The 16146-nt window shown below is 40.1% G+C and overlaps 2 protein-coding genes across 4 annotated transcripts in view; one reads left to right on the top strand and one right to left on the bottom strand.

Annotated features, from left to right (window-relative positions):
- The window catches only part of sim (single-minded), a 125123-nt gene extending 111101 nt beyond the window's left edge, over positions 1 to 14022 (top strand). For both annotated transcript variants that reach the window (XM_065229311.1, XM_065229310.1), the window contains exons 4-7: positions 6689 to 6894; positions 7313 to 7419; positions 7565 to 7712; positions 12670 to 14022. In XM_065229311.1, coding sequence (XP_065085383.1) covers positions 6689 to 6894; positions 7313 to 7419; positions 7565 to 7712; positions 12670 to 13753 — 1545 coding nt within the window. In that variant the 3' untranslated portion in view covers positions 13754 to 14022. The remainder of the gene's footprint in view (positions 1 to 6688; positions 6895 to 7312; positions 7420 to 7564; positions 7713 to 12669) is intronic.
- LOC135707500 (GATA zinc finger domain-containing protein 1) overlaps positions 1 to 16146 on the bottom strand; it is a 259888-nt gene that overhangs the window by 190391 nt on the left and 53351 nt on the right. Inside the window, exon 1 of one of the 2 annotated variants that reach the window (XM_065229346.1) lies at positions 5704 to 5710. The exons of the other annotated variant lie outside the window; for it this stretch is intronic. The gene's annotated coding sequence lies outside the window, so the exon portion shown is untranslated. Of the gene's footprint in view, positions 1 to 5703; positions 5711 to 16146 lie in introns of those variants that run through there. 2 annotated transcript variants of the gene reach the window in all.

The following is a 16146-nucleotide window of genomic DNA, read 5'->3' as shown; positions in this document are numbered from 1 at the left end:
AAAGTTGAGCACTTTTCTTCGGGACCTTTCGGTCTTAGAGTTACCTCTATGATCCTACCTTGTAGTAGTCGTACTGGCAGAAGATATGAAGAGAAAATTCTTCTGCAGCGACTTTCAACCGAAAAGTTTGCTCCGGTGCTGATGGGTCAGATCTTCTTCTTCTTTCCTTTATTTAACGTCGGTCTCTGTTCCGCAATCTAGTGCCAATCACCGACGGACATCGATTGCCATCCATTGATGGCAATCGAATGTGCAGGAAGGCAGCTTCCACACCTGCGTAGGATATCGCACCCATTCAAACACACATGGGCCGGAACCAACGGCTTTACTTCTCTTCCGAAGGAAGACGTGACCAGAGATTACCAGTAAAATATGACAAAATTTATGTCATGGAGCGACGACTTGCATCTCTCGTCTTCGCTTTATTTTTGCAAAATGTTGCCGCGCTCTTAATTTTTAAGCAGTTCCGGTCGAACGTTCAAATTTTCTGAACAACATTGCGGCACTGTATGAAAGTCATTTGAAACCACTCGAAGAAACATGGTTGCCAGTGACATTGCAAAAGGTCCCTCAAAAACCGTGCTGCTGTTTTGACATAAATTTTCTTTGCGCGTCTCTATCAACGTCTCTGGTGTTGTGGTAAGCGTGATTGCCTCTCGCACCAAAAGACCTGAGTTCAATCCCAGTCGGTGCCGCCGGGATTTTCTGAGGCATCAAATTTTTGATCACACCTAGGAAGTAAAGCCATAGAGGTAACTCTAAGACCAGTTGGTCCCGAAGAAACGTGCTCAACTTTTTGGCTCAGCTCTAGTACTATCTTCGGTCCCAGGCTAATCGATGCACCCCTCGAAACATTTTTCCCTGGAAAATCCTGGAAAAACTTGGGAAAACATGAGGCAAATTTACTCATCGCTGAGTTCCTGCACTTTTGGCGATTAAGAGTGAACTAAACTCAAATTTGGGTCGTTCTCATTCGCCGTGTATGGAAATTTGACAGATAAAATGAGGGGTTCGTGGATTTTCCTATGTTTCGAGGGGTGCATCGATTAACTTGGGACCGAAGAGAGTACCAGAGCTGAGCCAAAAAGTTGAGCACGTTTCTTCGGGAACTTCTAGTCTTAGAGTTACTTCTATGGTTCTAACATAGAGGTAGCTCTAAGTCCTGAAGAAACGGGCTCAACTTTTTGGCTCAGCTCTGTCACAGATAGTGTCAAAAAGCACAGTGAAGGATAAATTTATGCATACAAATAGGCCGCCATTACAGAGCATGGAAAGCTGGATAGAACCTGAAGAATGTTCAAACAAGTGCTTGGTATAACTTATAAAAACCACAATGTACTAAATAGAGCGAAAAAATGTTTTTCATCTAAAATTACTAAAATATTTTCAGTAATGAATTTTAGTTTCACTAAAATCGGTTCAGCTATCATCGAGACAAGTGAATGAGAAATTTTGTCTCCATTTCAAAATTTCACTTTTTCGATCATGAATACGCACTTTTTCTCTTCCATAAATAGATTTCAATAAGGTTTTTTGGAAAATCAATATAAATACTTGCACTAATCACTATTTTGAGTGATTTGAGGTATCGCACGATGCATTTCGGCGCATGTCAGAATCTGTTCACTTCCCGGGGGTACTCGGTACACCTAAAATATTGAGAGCATTGGGTCTGAATATGTCCATGGCAGAATTCTAATGTGATTTTAGTTGTCGCATGATGATTGTTTTTGATATATCAATCTTTTGCGAATTCCCCAGTGGAATCTGGAATGCACATTTTTGTTCAAATCTTCGAAACCATAATTCCGATCGGTAAAAAAAAACAATAGGAATCTATGGGGATCTGAAACACATCTTCTGGAACTTGTATATACCATTCGTCTCTCCGACGAATTCGTCTTGGAACGAAGTTGCGTTTTTAAGTGATATCATAGCTTTTCGGTACACCTTGGCAAAAAGGTTGGTATCAGCTAATTGTGTGATATTTAGCCAAGCTGCTTGAGATGTCTTATTTCAAAACTGTATTTGTAAAATTGTTACAACAGTATTAGTTTTTAGCGCCAATTAATCGTACTTGGCTTCGTTGTACAGTACTCTCCATTTCTCGATGATCTTTATTTCGATATTCCTTCCTATCTAAATCGTTTCAGCACCCTGATCCTGATTTATCAACACTTTCTGAGCACGAAGTGTTTAGAATCGTATTAATAAGCTTATAGATTTCTCTTTTGATTGTCGATTTCTCCATATTTAGGTGGTGGAAAGATGAATCTCTCACTACGATGTGCTCGTTCACCCGCTGCTCGCGTTCAAAAGGACGAGTACTAAGTAACTAGCTGATTTGCACAACACATGGCATATAAGATCGACTCAAATTAAAGTTTTAATGTCTCAAACTCTAGAAAACGTAGTTTACTTGTAGACTGAGTAAAATTTTCCGAGCTTCATAAATCTTTTCGAATATGACAAAAAACGACGAAAAATTTACTCATTCTAGAAGGAAACACTCAAAGAATAAATCACATCCAATGAAAAATATTCATTAGAATTTCACATAACATTCATGTGATATCATAAGGGCCTGTTCATAAACTGCGTAGACAGTTTTTTTCGATTCTTGACCCCCCCTCCCCCTGCGTAGACAATTGCCCATACAAAAAATTTAAAATTTGTATGGACCGTGGATAATTGTCAACCCCCCCCCCCCCCCTAAACTGTCTACGTAGTTTATGGACAGCCCCTAATTGGGTTCTTTAGGGTTATTGAGGTAATTGAATATTTTGCAAAATTTCATCAATTTTTGAGCACTGGAACTTTTTTTAATTAGTGTGATTACATAAGCAAAAATCAACATCTTAGCGCCCCTCGATGGTACTTCGTATGGGAACGAGCTGTCAGTTTGTTAGTTTAGTGTCAAACAGTGAAGTGATTATTTTGCTATTAATCTTGATTTAAAAATTGAGATGGAAGTAAATGGGATCGAAAAAATATCGTTGTGCACAGAAAACGACGCCCTTTCAGATGATGTGTGAAAACCGACATATTTTTCAAAATTAAAGAACCCAATTGGGAATTGCACCACAAAATCACATGAACCTTATATGTCAAATGAAATTTAAGTGATTTATCATATTGAACTCATGTGATCACATGAATTTTATGTGAAATTTATATAGATATCATTGGTTTTGTTAATGGAAAAATAATATGTGCATTCCATGTGCAACACATCTAAATCTCAATTCTAGATGCTCAGCAAATCTCACTCTAGCGAATCAAACTTCGAAAAATATTCTTTCATTTCTCTCATCTACTTGCATCGCGCATCATCTTTTGGAGGAAATCTTCATAATCGACATCAATCTTCTTTCTATCTACTCAGCGTGCGGGCAGCTAACCACAGCAAAACACAATTTTTCCTGCATCGTAGATAGATAGAGTCGCTCCCCGCGATTCCCAATGGAAACTACATGAACACTGTTTTCCGTGTACTAAATTCATATGTACATCGATATGTTTCACATATTAGAAAACAAATTCCTGTAAAAGCTCAGAAAGTTTTACTCAGTTTGTGAGTTAACTACGTTTTCAAGAATATGAGTGAACTAATCTCAATTTAGAGTCAACCTCATTTGTCGTGTAATCGTAATTTTTCTTTTTATTAATTGCTGTTAACGATTCCCAACTCCAATTGATGAATTCACGCGAAACTGCACCAGTGCATGCGACACCTAGGTTTGAAATCCAAAACCACAAAAGTGATGATGTACTAAAAAATATTCCATACGATTTGTCAGGTAGCAAAACGTCATTTTCATTTTCTCATCATTTCCATCTGCTGGTCGACCGTAACGTAGATTCATCAATTAGGTTCAATTCGTTAAAAGCAGAAGTTTTTTGCTCGAACATGACTTTTAAGACATTTCAAATTTCGCATCTATTTCACAACCACTCCGACACACGCAAAACTTCTGCTAATTTTATGAAGCCCAATTACATAAATTTCTGAAATTCACAGACATTTTACGCAGACTTCCGAAAAAAAATATCTGGCATCTCTGCTCAGCGCCTAGGAGAATCAGCGGTGCCAGATATTTTTTTTTTTTCCTCTGTTCGGGACATAACACCACTGCGACCAGTAATTTGATCTATTGTAGTATATCCCGTGTCCTTAGTTTAGTGCCATTACTATTGAGAAATGATGAAGTATTCGGTTTTGATACAGTTGTCATTCTTGCCTTCATCGCAAGGAATCGATTCTAACTGAAAGGTTCCGCTATTTATACCCTTCGGAGTTGGAACACCCTCCAAAGGCGCGCCCCTTTGTCAGTCAAAATTGGATTCCTTAACAACAAAAACAAGCTATGACACCGATAATGACCATGCATCAGAACCCTAGTCTTAACCACTTCAAACTAGGGAACAACGATTAGAAGATTAGGAATCACATAGATGAAGACTAACTAACTCATTTTTCCCTTGTTTAAAGATCATCCTCGGTCCAGGCAACCCGAGGACTTATCACTATCAACAAGGCATAAAAAGTAACAAGGACTAAGATGTGTTCCTTCGATTACTGAAAAATCCTGTTCCCCTAGTTTGAAGAAGTTAGGACTAGGAATCGGTGGTAGATCTTACATCCCGTAACGTACCACGAAAAGGTGATCTACCCACGTTACGGGGGTGCCAGATATACAGATATGTCTGTATTTATACAGATATTTGAAGTTTCGTACAGACATTATACAGACTACAGACATTATACAGATATTTGAAACTCAATTCAGATTTTGTACAGATTTTTACCAATTCGCTCCTGAAATTAAACATAAAATAAACAAAATTATTTTCGAAATTTGAACAGCTTCAAGCAATTATGGACTTGAAACCACACACTTGTTGTCATTAGAGCAGGTTGTGAAGCGGATGCTAGAAAGACTTCCAGCTCTCAGAGTATACTTAAATTATATTTGTTCTACCAAAAGTTAACAAACTAAACCACTTGTTTCAATCGGAAGCGCCTTAAATATTCCGACTCAATTCTGAGCTAGTTCGTTTGCTCAAGCAAATCCTCGATAATTTCATGAGACCAGACTACATTGCGAAGTTTGAAGACCTGGGTTCGTTAAGGGGGATTTCCGGTTCAATTGACCTAAACTTTGGATTTTTTTTTCCAGGGTACTGGTAAGAGTTAGAGACCTGAGTTTTTTGTCAAATCTTTATTCATTCTTGCTCTACAACTGGGAATTTTTTCAAGTCCAAAAATCCAAAATGGCGTCCAATATGGCGGCTGCCCGGCGGGTACTTCCCAAAACTGCGAGCAGCCTAGAGGTCGCAAATCGTCACCTAGAAAGAAAATCGGCTCAGTTTCTTGAAGAGTATAGTTCAGAGAATGGAATGAACTAGAATCTTTGAAAAATCTCAAAATTTGACAAAATGGCGGGCATTTGAAAAAGAGTCATTTACCTAGTTACCGCAATTTTGTCAAATTTTGAGATTTTTCAAAGATTCTAGTTCATTCCATTCTCTGAACTATACTCTTCAAGAAACTGAGCCGATTTTTAAGTTTATTTGCTTAGTATAGTGTGTGGCGAGCAATTTTATACCTAAAATACATGTGGGAAATACGAAATCTGCAATGCGGTGATTTTTTCTAGAATACAGACAAATACAGACATATTTTTTGACACTCATACAGACTTTTGAAAAAATCATCTGGCATCCCTGAGGAGAATATTTTCCTAAAATTTACCGCGATTTGTTGGTCGATGAACTCAAACATGAGTGGAACATCTGTTTCTCTATGTTATTAACGTGAATCGTTGCAGATGTTGGAGTTCAAACGAAACTTTCAATATCTCTCCTTACTCCCAACTGCACAGAATCTAAATACGTACGAAAGTACGTCTTAAAATTGAGTCAAAACGTTGGAGAAAAGAAATAACAGAAAACAACTGCATAATGAGAACTGTGTTATGCCGTTCACTATGAAAACAAGCAATTATACGTGACTCCAAAGGCATAACATTTCTACATACGCCCCAAACGTCGACGAAAGTATGAGCCCACCACTTCAGGTCAGGCATCTGAGAATACAGCAGCAACAACAATACAAAGTGTTCGGGATTTATGTTTCATCGACTGCTCCGCGGATTGTTTACCAAGCAAATGAAGCTAGTACCATCTCACTAGTTCAAGGAATCGTTAAAGGGGTGAATCCATTTTCCCCTCACAATTTGGGTGCACTTGTGCAATTAATCAATTATTCAATCCATCCGCAGAAGATCAAACGGACGATATGCAGGAGGCGTTCGCTCGAGCCTTTCTTGAAAAAAAAAGTGTTCACATATTCCACTTTTTGATGATTAACTTTTAAGGTTAGGTGCATAATCAAAGCTGACTCGTGGTGAAAGGGGTTAGTAATTAGTATGCGTTAGCATGCCCGTGGAAGTCCTGATTGCACGAATGTGAACACTTCTGTGTTTGATAAAAAAAATATATAATTCAAGAGCTACTTATTTGAAGGAACATTTGACTTGGAAATAGACACAAAATTTTAAGGCACCAACACCAAGATCCGCCATACATGGCCACGAGTCAAAACACCGTATCTACACAAACCGACAGTTCAAGTGGTGATTATGAACTTTCGAAACTCATTTTGCCACCCTAATCCTCATTCCAGGTCATCCACTGCTCCGGGTACCTGAAGGCCCGCATCTACCCCGGTGATTCGACGTACGGCGATGGGCACAGTTGCATCCAAAATCTGGGCCTGGTGGCGGTCGGCCACTCGCTGCCCCCGTCCGCCATAACCGAAATCAAGCTCCATCAGAATATGTTTATGTTTCGAGCCAGCATGGACCTGAAACTGATCTTCCTCGACGCCAAGTAAGTATTGAGCGTTTGTTTATTTGCATCTCATCGCCGCCGCCTCGCAGGGGATTCAAGCTCAATTTTCGTGGTACTCGAAGTCGGAGGAAAAACACCAGATGAAATAGTAATTTGATAGCAAAACCATTATGAAGCTTGCTTCTTGGTGTGAAAGCGTGTTCAGAGCCAGAGTGCAAATAGAATCTGCTTCGGCGGTGGCGGTGGCGGCGACGGCGACGGTGGTAGCAAGTGTACATACGATGTACACAGACGTCCGGCGTCGTTGTTTGCCGAATCAAATCCGCGGGACGTGTCAAATCTTGTTTGTTTGAAATGCTACCTTTCCGTTCAGTTCCGACGCCGGATTCCGTTATATTTGCGCTTCCCGTTTACTACAAAGTACCTTTGTTCCCCTTCTCTCGCTCTCTGTTCGCAGAGTTTCCCAGCTGACTGGATACGAGCCACAGGATCTGATTGAGAAAACACTGTACCAGTATATCCATGCGACCGACATCCTGCACATGCGATATTCCCACCAAATACGTAAGTAGCTTCTTCTGTTTGCCATAAACAAGCGCACGAGAGAGCAAGCTAATGAGCGATGAAATAGGGGGCGGATCGAATTACATTTGAGTATTCTCCTTTCTCTCTGTTCCATATACTACGCATTTTTCGACGAACGATGAAGTGATGTACAAGGGACAAGTGACGACAAAGTACTATCGATTTCTGACGAAGGGCGGCGGATGGACCTGGGTGCAGTCGTACGCCACCGTGGTGCACAATACGCGGTCTTCCCGGCCGCACTGCATCGTCAGCGTGAACTACGTGCTGAGGTAAGTTTGAACTTTACAGTAAAATATATTTTGTAATATCGCATCGAAAACTATACGCCCATCAACAATGTTGAGAAAGTCATGCAATTCTGCATCGAAAATGGACCTGAATCCGGGCTGCCTAAGCCCGGTTTTGATGAGTCAATTTAGCGTTCAACTCACTTGAACTGCGAAATAATAGTCCAGAAGCTGGTCGATGTTGGACTTGCTCTGTTCAATATTGTCGGAGATGAACCAGCCTCGGACCGAAAGTTTCCTTAACAAAGACAACTAAGGATGATACAAATTTGTTTCCATTTCATTTTGGCTAATTATGGACAATATTTCAACAAGAAGTATGTACATTCAAAATTTGTCACGTGAAGGATTGTAAATCGAATATCCTTCAACTGGAATTCCACTAACCCAACAAACAATTTTAGCTGCAGATTAGCTTATACAGCCAAAATTTGCCTTATGCAGCTAATTTTTGCCTGTATAAGCTAAGCTGCAGCTAAAATTGTTTGTTGGGAAGTGAAACAAATTTTAAGAGGCTCTTACATGTCAATGTTTTGCAATGTTAAAATGTCTCTAAAAACTTGCAATTGATGCACTTAAAATGTGTTTAACAACTAGTTTTATTTAAGAAATGCATAGCAAATGTCGTAAATTGTAATATTTTTCATTAACCGAACGATAAATATTTATGGTTTATTCGGCCTTTTGTGGCAGATTTATACATTTTCGGATTATTGTGTTTCGGTCTTATTCGATTTTTGGCAGCTGGGTGGCATCCCTATCTTGTTTGCCTTGCCTTGAAAAGAGCTAACATCGCTGCGGGCCCGCGAGTCGTGGGCCCCACTGACAGCTCATAATTTGTAAACAAATAGAAGATTCATGCCAGAATTTCAAAAAAGGCGTGACTGATATTTTATATATTCTTAATATTTTTGCTTACATTTTGTGAAAAATAAACTTAGAACTCATGAAATATTATTTTCTGATTTTCTACCACGAAGTCAACCATTTATATGGCATGAAAGGGAAAATAATTTCATTTGATAAAAATAAGACAATGCAGTCACGCCATTTTTGCAGTTCACACTTGAATTGTGACGTTTCAGGTGTTGGTTTCAATAACATGGCGGCATATCACCCAGCTGATTTTTGGCCATTTGTAGGTCGAATTTTCAACCATTTTCGGCCTTTTTTCGTTCGGCCTTTTGTAATTCGGCCGTTTGTTCCTATCTCTTATAGAGTTATCTACCACCGTTAGTATTAGTGATCAGTTTCACTAATACATGCGTTTTACTGGCTGAAAAAAAAAAAAAAAACAAACCGCTGTCAAGTCGAACACTTTGACAGCTGATTTCGTGGTTGAAAATAATAAACAAATCGATTTTACACGTATACACTAGCAAGGTTGTGTTAGTGAGATCTTGCGTCGAGAAGTCAAATGACAATAATCGTCAATTGTCAATAATTCCTCTTCGTCAACATATTGATACGTGTGGGGTTCGCTTAAGGTGTTCTGCACTGTAGTTTAAGAAACGCCCATTAGGGCGGAAAAATCTGGATTATTACCCCCGATCCCCCCATTCGCATACCAGTGATCTTGTCATATTTACCTAGGGGATGAGTACTTAAGGGGTTAAGGCCGGCGCACAATAGATACGTTTTCGGGTTTTTTGACAGTTAGCCCATACATTATCTGTCAAAAAACCCGAAAACGTATCTATTCTGCGCCGGCCTTTAGATTTTGATACGTTTTTAGAGGGAATGGCACTGATGAAGACTGCACATTGTAGTCGAAAAACATATCTGTCATGGATACCAAAATTAATTAAGTGGAATTAAATGGAAGATAACCTTTTTTCTAGCGGCGTCGGTGGTGTAGTGGTAAGCGTGATTACCTCTCACCCCAGTAGTCCTGGGTTCAATTCCAGTCGGCGCCGCCGGGATGTTCTGAGGCATAACATCTCTGATCACGCCTTCCTTCGGGAGAGAAGTAAAGCCGTTGGTCCCCGGCTCATGAGTTGATGGGTCGATAGGTAGGGTCCAGGTGTGGGAGCTGCCTCCCTGGCGTCGGTAGCATTGGTGCTCAGCACGGAAAACAAGATCGACGGAAAACAAATAAAGGAAAAAAAACCTTTTTGCTATTTGAAATCCTTGATATTTTCTTTCATTTCTCGGAACTTCTTCCTACAATTTTGTGAACCCTCTTGAAATTCTCTAATTTTTCCTGAAGTTCTCATTACTCTTCTAATGATGTTCCTGGATTGCCCTGAAATTAAATAATACGGTTCTAAAGATCTCTAAACTTCCTGACGTTTTCTGAATCTCCGTGAATTTCGCACAACTTCAGTGAAGTTTTCGATTTTTTTGTCTTAGGTTCTCTAAACTTACCTGACGTTCTCAAAATTTACCTGGAGTCCTCGGAACTTCCCTAAAATTCCCGCTATTTTCCTGATATTTATGGTCTAAGTTCTCAGAACTACTTGAAGCTACGTAACTTCCTTTAAGATCTTTTTATTATCTTGGTACCTTCTGTTAAGTGCCTGCAATTTTCCTGAAGTTAATGGGACTGCCCTGAAGTTCTTTGATCTTCATTGAATTTCTATAAATGTTATTGAAATCTATCCAACTGCCCTGAAGCTTTCGAAATTTATCTGAATGATATTAAAACTTGCTCCTAGTTCTGGACGTTTTTGTACTTTTCGCAACTGCCCCCAAAATTCTTAGAAATTCAAAGAAAAACTCATTCTTAAAGGTTTTTAAAACATTCCTGAAGTTCTCGGAAATCTCTATTTTCCTGACGTTCATGGGACTCCCAACTTCTTTGAAGTTATCTGGACTTTGTTCTGGGAAAATGTGTTTAAATGCCTGCATTTTTTGACGAAGGATTACGTCTTTCGGCAACATATTGGCGGTGCAGTTTCAAAAAACCAAAATCGAAAACTGGTTAGGGTAAACGCTCCTATAGTTGCGGTACGTTAGAAGCGTTAGGTTCCTATAGTTGTGTATGGAGACTCCGTACACAACTATAGGAACCTAACGCTTCTAACGTACCGCAACTATAGGAGCGTTTCCCCTAGTTGGGTTTTAATTCTAAACAAACCAATCGATTGGAAATTTTCTACGAATCTGCTAAAATGTAATATAGTAAAAATAGGTTACTATTGAAAATTACACAAATGTCCAACTGTTGCAATGGTGATTAAAATTATCACCGATTGTCTGCAAAAAGTGCTTTCCCTAACATAGGTTTCAAAATCGAATTCCATCCGGTCTCACCGAACGGTGCTTATTCAATCACCATGTGTTGTGGTGTCTGGTGCGTTGAACATTGTTCTCTAGTACACAACGAAAGGCTGCCCCCAAAGCACCGAGCTGCAGCCCCCATGGGCGTCCATTAGACTGATGCAAATTTTGACTTTTGCGCTCCACAGTGCTTAAATGGTTTCAAATCGGGTCCTGATTAGCCTCCCAAAGTTACAACTCATTTGGTTAGAAACAGACTTCGCACAAGCCATTTGAAGTTTGCATGTAAATTACTATGGGAAATCTCAACTTTTTGTTCATTGCCTGCTAGCCTTTTTCCATATTGTGCTGCGAAACAGTTCGATAGCCATTCTTATAGAAAATTTTCTCAGCTACAACTTTGGTGAAGATCGTTTCTATGTAAAACGAGACAGGAAAAAGTTATTAATTATTTAAGAGATTGGTAAACTTATGACATGATCAAGCAGCTGCTATGTAGGTAACACTGTATTTTGCAGTGTGACATAGTAGCCATGATTTTTGTTTCCTATTCAACGCCCCAGAAACACCAATGTTGCCTGCTGAGCAGTTGATTGAGCATGATCATAAGACATCAGCGCATTGAACCATTGATAACTTTCGATTCTTGCATTTAATCAAAAAGTGGCCTTCAGCAAAGTTGTAGCTGGGAAAATTTCCTACAAGTGCAGCTGAAAGCTTTTGAAGCAGACTGATATGGTGAATTATTAGATAGACATGAACAAAAATCTTGGTTTTACCATAGTAATTCCCATACAAACTTCAAATGGTTTGTGCCATCGCAGATTCTCACCAAAAGGGTTCAAATTTTGAGAGGTTAGTCAGGATCCGATTTGGAATCGTTTAAGTATTGTGGAGTGAAAATTTCAAATTTTGCATCACTCTAGCGTCCATTCACCGAATAAGGAGGAAGAAGCCGCGCCGCTACTGATCGGATTCAGTAGCTCTTCGTGAGTCGCTGTGGGCCATCTATGCCAAGCGCATCACTCTCAATCCAAACAACATACAGCTCGCCAGTCTCTTCTGTGTTGAACACCCTAATAGCTCAGCATTACTCAACCATCACGACAGAACGGTCCTTTTCAGGACCATAATAAATTTGTTAAAGAGTATTTTCTGGACATTTGTCAAGGTCATAAATTATATTTCAGTTCCCATAAGTTTAAATCTAACATACCATGTATTTTTTAAAGCAATATTCGGGGTGAATTTCAAAAATCAAAGTCGGTCGTGGCATGAAAGTGGTCAGATTTTGATCCAGATATGATGAATTTTAATTCGTAATACGCCAAGCGATAGGAAATTTTTCTACAAATCTGTTAAAACTGAGACTTTTTCAATTTTCAAAAGATTGCCTGCGAAAAGCGCTTTCCCTAACACAGATTTCAAAATCGAATTCCATCCGGTCTCTGAAATCAATCTCTCAAGTCATAGCTTCTACGAATATTCATTAATTTCTCAGTTTAAAAATCTGAAAGAGTGCACATCTTTCGCCACCCGTAATTTTTAAATGTAGAAAGGAAGACATTTTGTCGATCCCCCCTAATGGTTTATGTCTTGTCAGCTAGGGCCATGGCCTTCCCTAGCCCAACATCCTAGTTACGCCTATGATTATGCCCAATCCATTTTACAATGGCCTAAAGTGCAATATGCTGATATTCTTCGCTCTTCATTTCAGTGACCAGGAAGCACGTGACCTGCTTCTGAACGAAATCCAAGGACCAATGATTCCCAAGCCGGAGATTAAGACCCCGTTGGTTACCCCAGCAAGCGTATCAACGCCGATGGCACCGATCTCCCCTCCACAGCACGTCCCAATTCAAATGCACCAACCCACACAGCAACAACAGCAGCAGCAGCAGCCACAACATCAAACGCCCATTATGCAACCCCACAATCCACTATTGGTGAAGGAAATGACCAACTATCTTCAACTGCATCAATTCGATGACGATAACAGCCTGCACCAAATGGTACAGACCAACGCTCTACATCCGAACCAGCATGGCAACCATCAGAGTCAGAGTCAAGAATTTGAGCATCAATATAACAGCCAGGGCAGTTTCATGATGGACTCGAATCAATCCATGTCGCAGGGAACGCCCAGCGAGTTTCTCGACTCGTACTACTGTGACCCGTTCTACCCGGCATACGACCCTCAAGCGGATGGGTCGAATGTACTTCGACCATTCTCGGCCAGCTCCAACAGCTGCAGCAGTTCCGATGGGGAAGCACATCTCAATGCCACCTACATCCCCAACACGGCACTGATACAACAGCAACCGTCGTACGATGAAATCAATCAACATTTCGGACTCAACTGCTTCAATAACAATAGCAACAACAGCAGCAATGGTGACCCCTCCAATGGGCATCTAAATGGTCTAAATAGTCACAATCTACATCACCAGCACAGTGCCACCAATAATAGCAGCAGTAGCAACAGCGTTGCTGCTGCTGCCGCTGCCGCTGCTACCAATAGCAGTCACAATAACAACAACAATAACAACAATGGTCATCATGATAATGGCTTCCTGGATGAATTCAAAGTAAGCCAGCAGCAGCAGCAACATCACCATGGCAACAACGGCCATCATCCCCAGCACCACCACCACTCGCAACATCACCAACATGTCCCTCAGCAGCAGCAGCAGCAGCACCACCACCACAGTCAAAACGGGGGAGGGCCCCAGTACACCAGCGTGATTGTGGAACCGCAAAACTATCATCTGCCTGTCACGCAAAATGAATTTGTGCATTAGGTCTGGTCCTTCCGAAGGGCCGGCATGGTTTGATTGGTGGGGAATGCGATGTTTGAAATATTAACAGGAAGAAGCATAAGACTGCAGGCAGTTGACATTGTCTCTATAAACGATGTATTTAGTGTTGTAGCAATTTTGTTAGGGCACGATATTATGATATTGTAGTGTAGAAGGGCTAAGATTTTAACTGTTATCATGCTAATTTAGGTAAGGTAAGTTGCTTAAGTGTAAAGTATTTATTTAGCGTAATACCGTGTAAATATTTGCTATGAACATTTGAAAACTGTATAAAACTGCAAAGAGTGGAATATTATTGACGAAAATATACTTAAATAAATATGAATTCATTGTGGGTTTGCAATAGAAAGAATCTTCGACGTTTCCATATTGTAGTTTACATTTGAAACTGGAATACTCAAAAGTGTGGAATCGCTTATAAAACTGCGCTTTTACGATGGATCGTCTTGGTGTCTTCTACTCACTTATTCCTTCTGAACTAAGAGCAACCGTACCAGTCGTTGCCATTTGCGGCACTATTTTACTTACGCACAGCGTTTCCATTTTGGCTTGATCACTCCTCTCCACACCGGTCGTTGCTATCAGAGTCATAATTTAAGTTACCGTTTTCCACACCGGCAAAACAAACTTTTGACGTTTATTCAAAATAGCAACCGTCTGATGCGTTGCTACCGGGTTGCTAAATTTATGAACTCACTACTTCCCAAGGTGCGGATTGCTATTTCCCCCACCTGAATAGCAACCTCCGGTACGCAAGTAGCGTTATGGTAGAGGTTGGTAAATGTGCCTTATTTACTCATTGGTACGGTTGCTCTAAGGAATAAGTGGGTCGTCCCAGAAGGTAGTAAGTTGTTTTGAGATGCCAAAACATGTTTTTTAGGATAAAAAAAAGTTGAAACAAATTTATTCCATACAGTCTAAAATTATCGAATTAATTAAAAAAAAGTGCTACATGTCAACTTGTATTTTCAATTGTTGCTCCTATTCTCAATTCTCAAAATCTCAAGAATACAAATGGACGAGAATAATAAGCACCCGGAGAAGTTTAAATAAGTACTGATTTTTTTTATGGTAGATGACATGACATGACATGAGACGGATTGAAAAGATGTGGATCACCTGTGCTTGAACAAATCTTTTTATATTGCGCATTTCCACATAACATATGTGGAACTTCATGCAAAACTGCTGTTTAAAAGCACACATTGGATTATTTTACAGAAGTCAGTTCGCCTCCGCTTATCGTAAGTTGTTCATCGAACAACTACTATCGCCATGTGTTGAGCACATTACCCATAACAGTGTACTCAACAGATGCCTGTAGTGTTTTAGCGACGATGTTTTATAGTGAGAAATACTCAATGTGCTTTGTCTGTTTGTCTGGTTGTCTGTGGTTCAGTGGTACTTTTAACCTCGCTTTTAACCTGGAATTAGCAGATTTTCTCGATAATATTTCAGACTGCAGTTAGATGCAAACAACAATTCTGCAATGTCCTCGAGCAACATCCTTTCACCACAGATAACAGATGTCCAACTTCGGTCAGAAACTTGTGTAAAGATAAGTGGGAACATCGCCGTTACGTAGCGCTAGCGTCTCCTGATTTCCTCTATAAATTTTCCAATTTCGAACAATTTGGCGATAGTATCGATAAATTTTCGGTTGAAAATTACCACTCAGCGCTACCGACACTTAGTGTCTAGTGTAAGTTATGAAACGCCAGCGCAAAGATGTGTAAAAAAGAGGGTTTTTTAAAGTGGGGAAGTCAGCGTTGGTGGCGCTTAAGTCGAATAGTAATCTTTACAAAAGTTTTTACAGAAATTTAGTTCGAGCCTCAACGTCTGTTCTCTGTGGTTTTGCGTAAATTCATCACTATAAGCATCAACTTCTCCAGAGGATCATCACCGATCGTTTCAAACATGCACTCTCATTGGTGGAAAAATGGCAGCACAGCGAACAACAAAAGCAATTTGGCCCGTTCTATTGCCGAGTGAATCGTATCACATTCCATGGGGCTATGGCCCGTAGCCATAAACTTATGGCATATGGTCAGATTTCGCCCTTCAGATGCTGCCAATTCTACAACGTAAGCCATAAGAAAAAGAACTATACGGTTGTTATTTTGTCCAGCCCATCTATCTTCCTCCACGCATGCCGGTAGCCCTTTCAAATAATGCCACATGCAAGATCCGATTTCTCTCGATCCCCGTTTTGCACGCGTTTCGTCCCAAATGTAACATACCGGAATATTTGAACCTATCTGGGTCTCATATACCCTAAGGTTATGTGTATAAAGTTGTCGGCTATAAAATGCTCGACCGCATGTGAGATAAGGTGTAGCAAGTTGCTTCTGAAGGTCGAAAGAAATTGTTCGCAC

The sequence above is a fragment of the Ochlerotatus camptorhynchus genome, unplaced genomic scaffold (assembly GCF_037179485.1).
Source record: "Ochlerotatus camptorhynchus isolate MF236.1 unplaced genomic scaffold, CSIRO-AGI_Acam_v1.1 ptg000313l, whole genome shotgun sequence".
Classification (NCBI taxonomy): domain Eukaryota; kingdom Metazoa; phylum Arthropoda; class Insecta; order Diptera; family Culicidae; genus Ochlerotatus; species Ochlerotatus camptorhynchus.
Note: the sequence above shows the minus strand (reverse complement) of the source record. Positions and strands in the feature narration are given on the sequence as shown.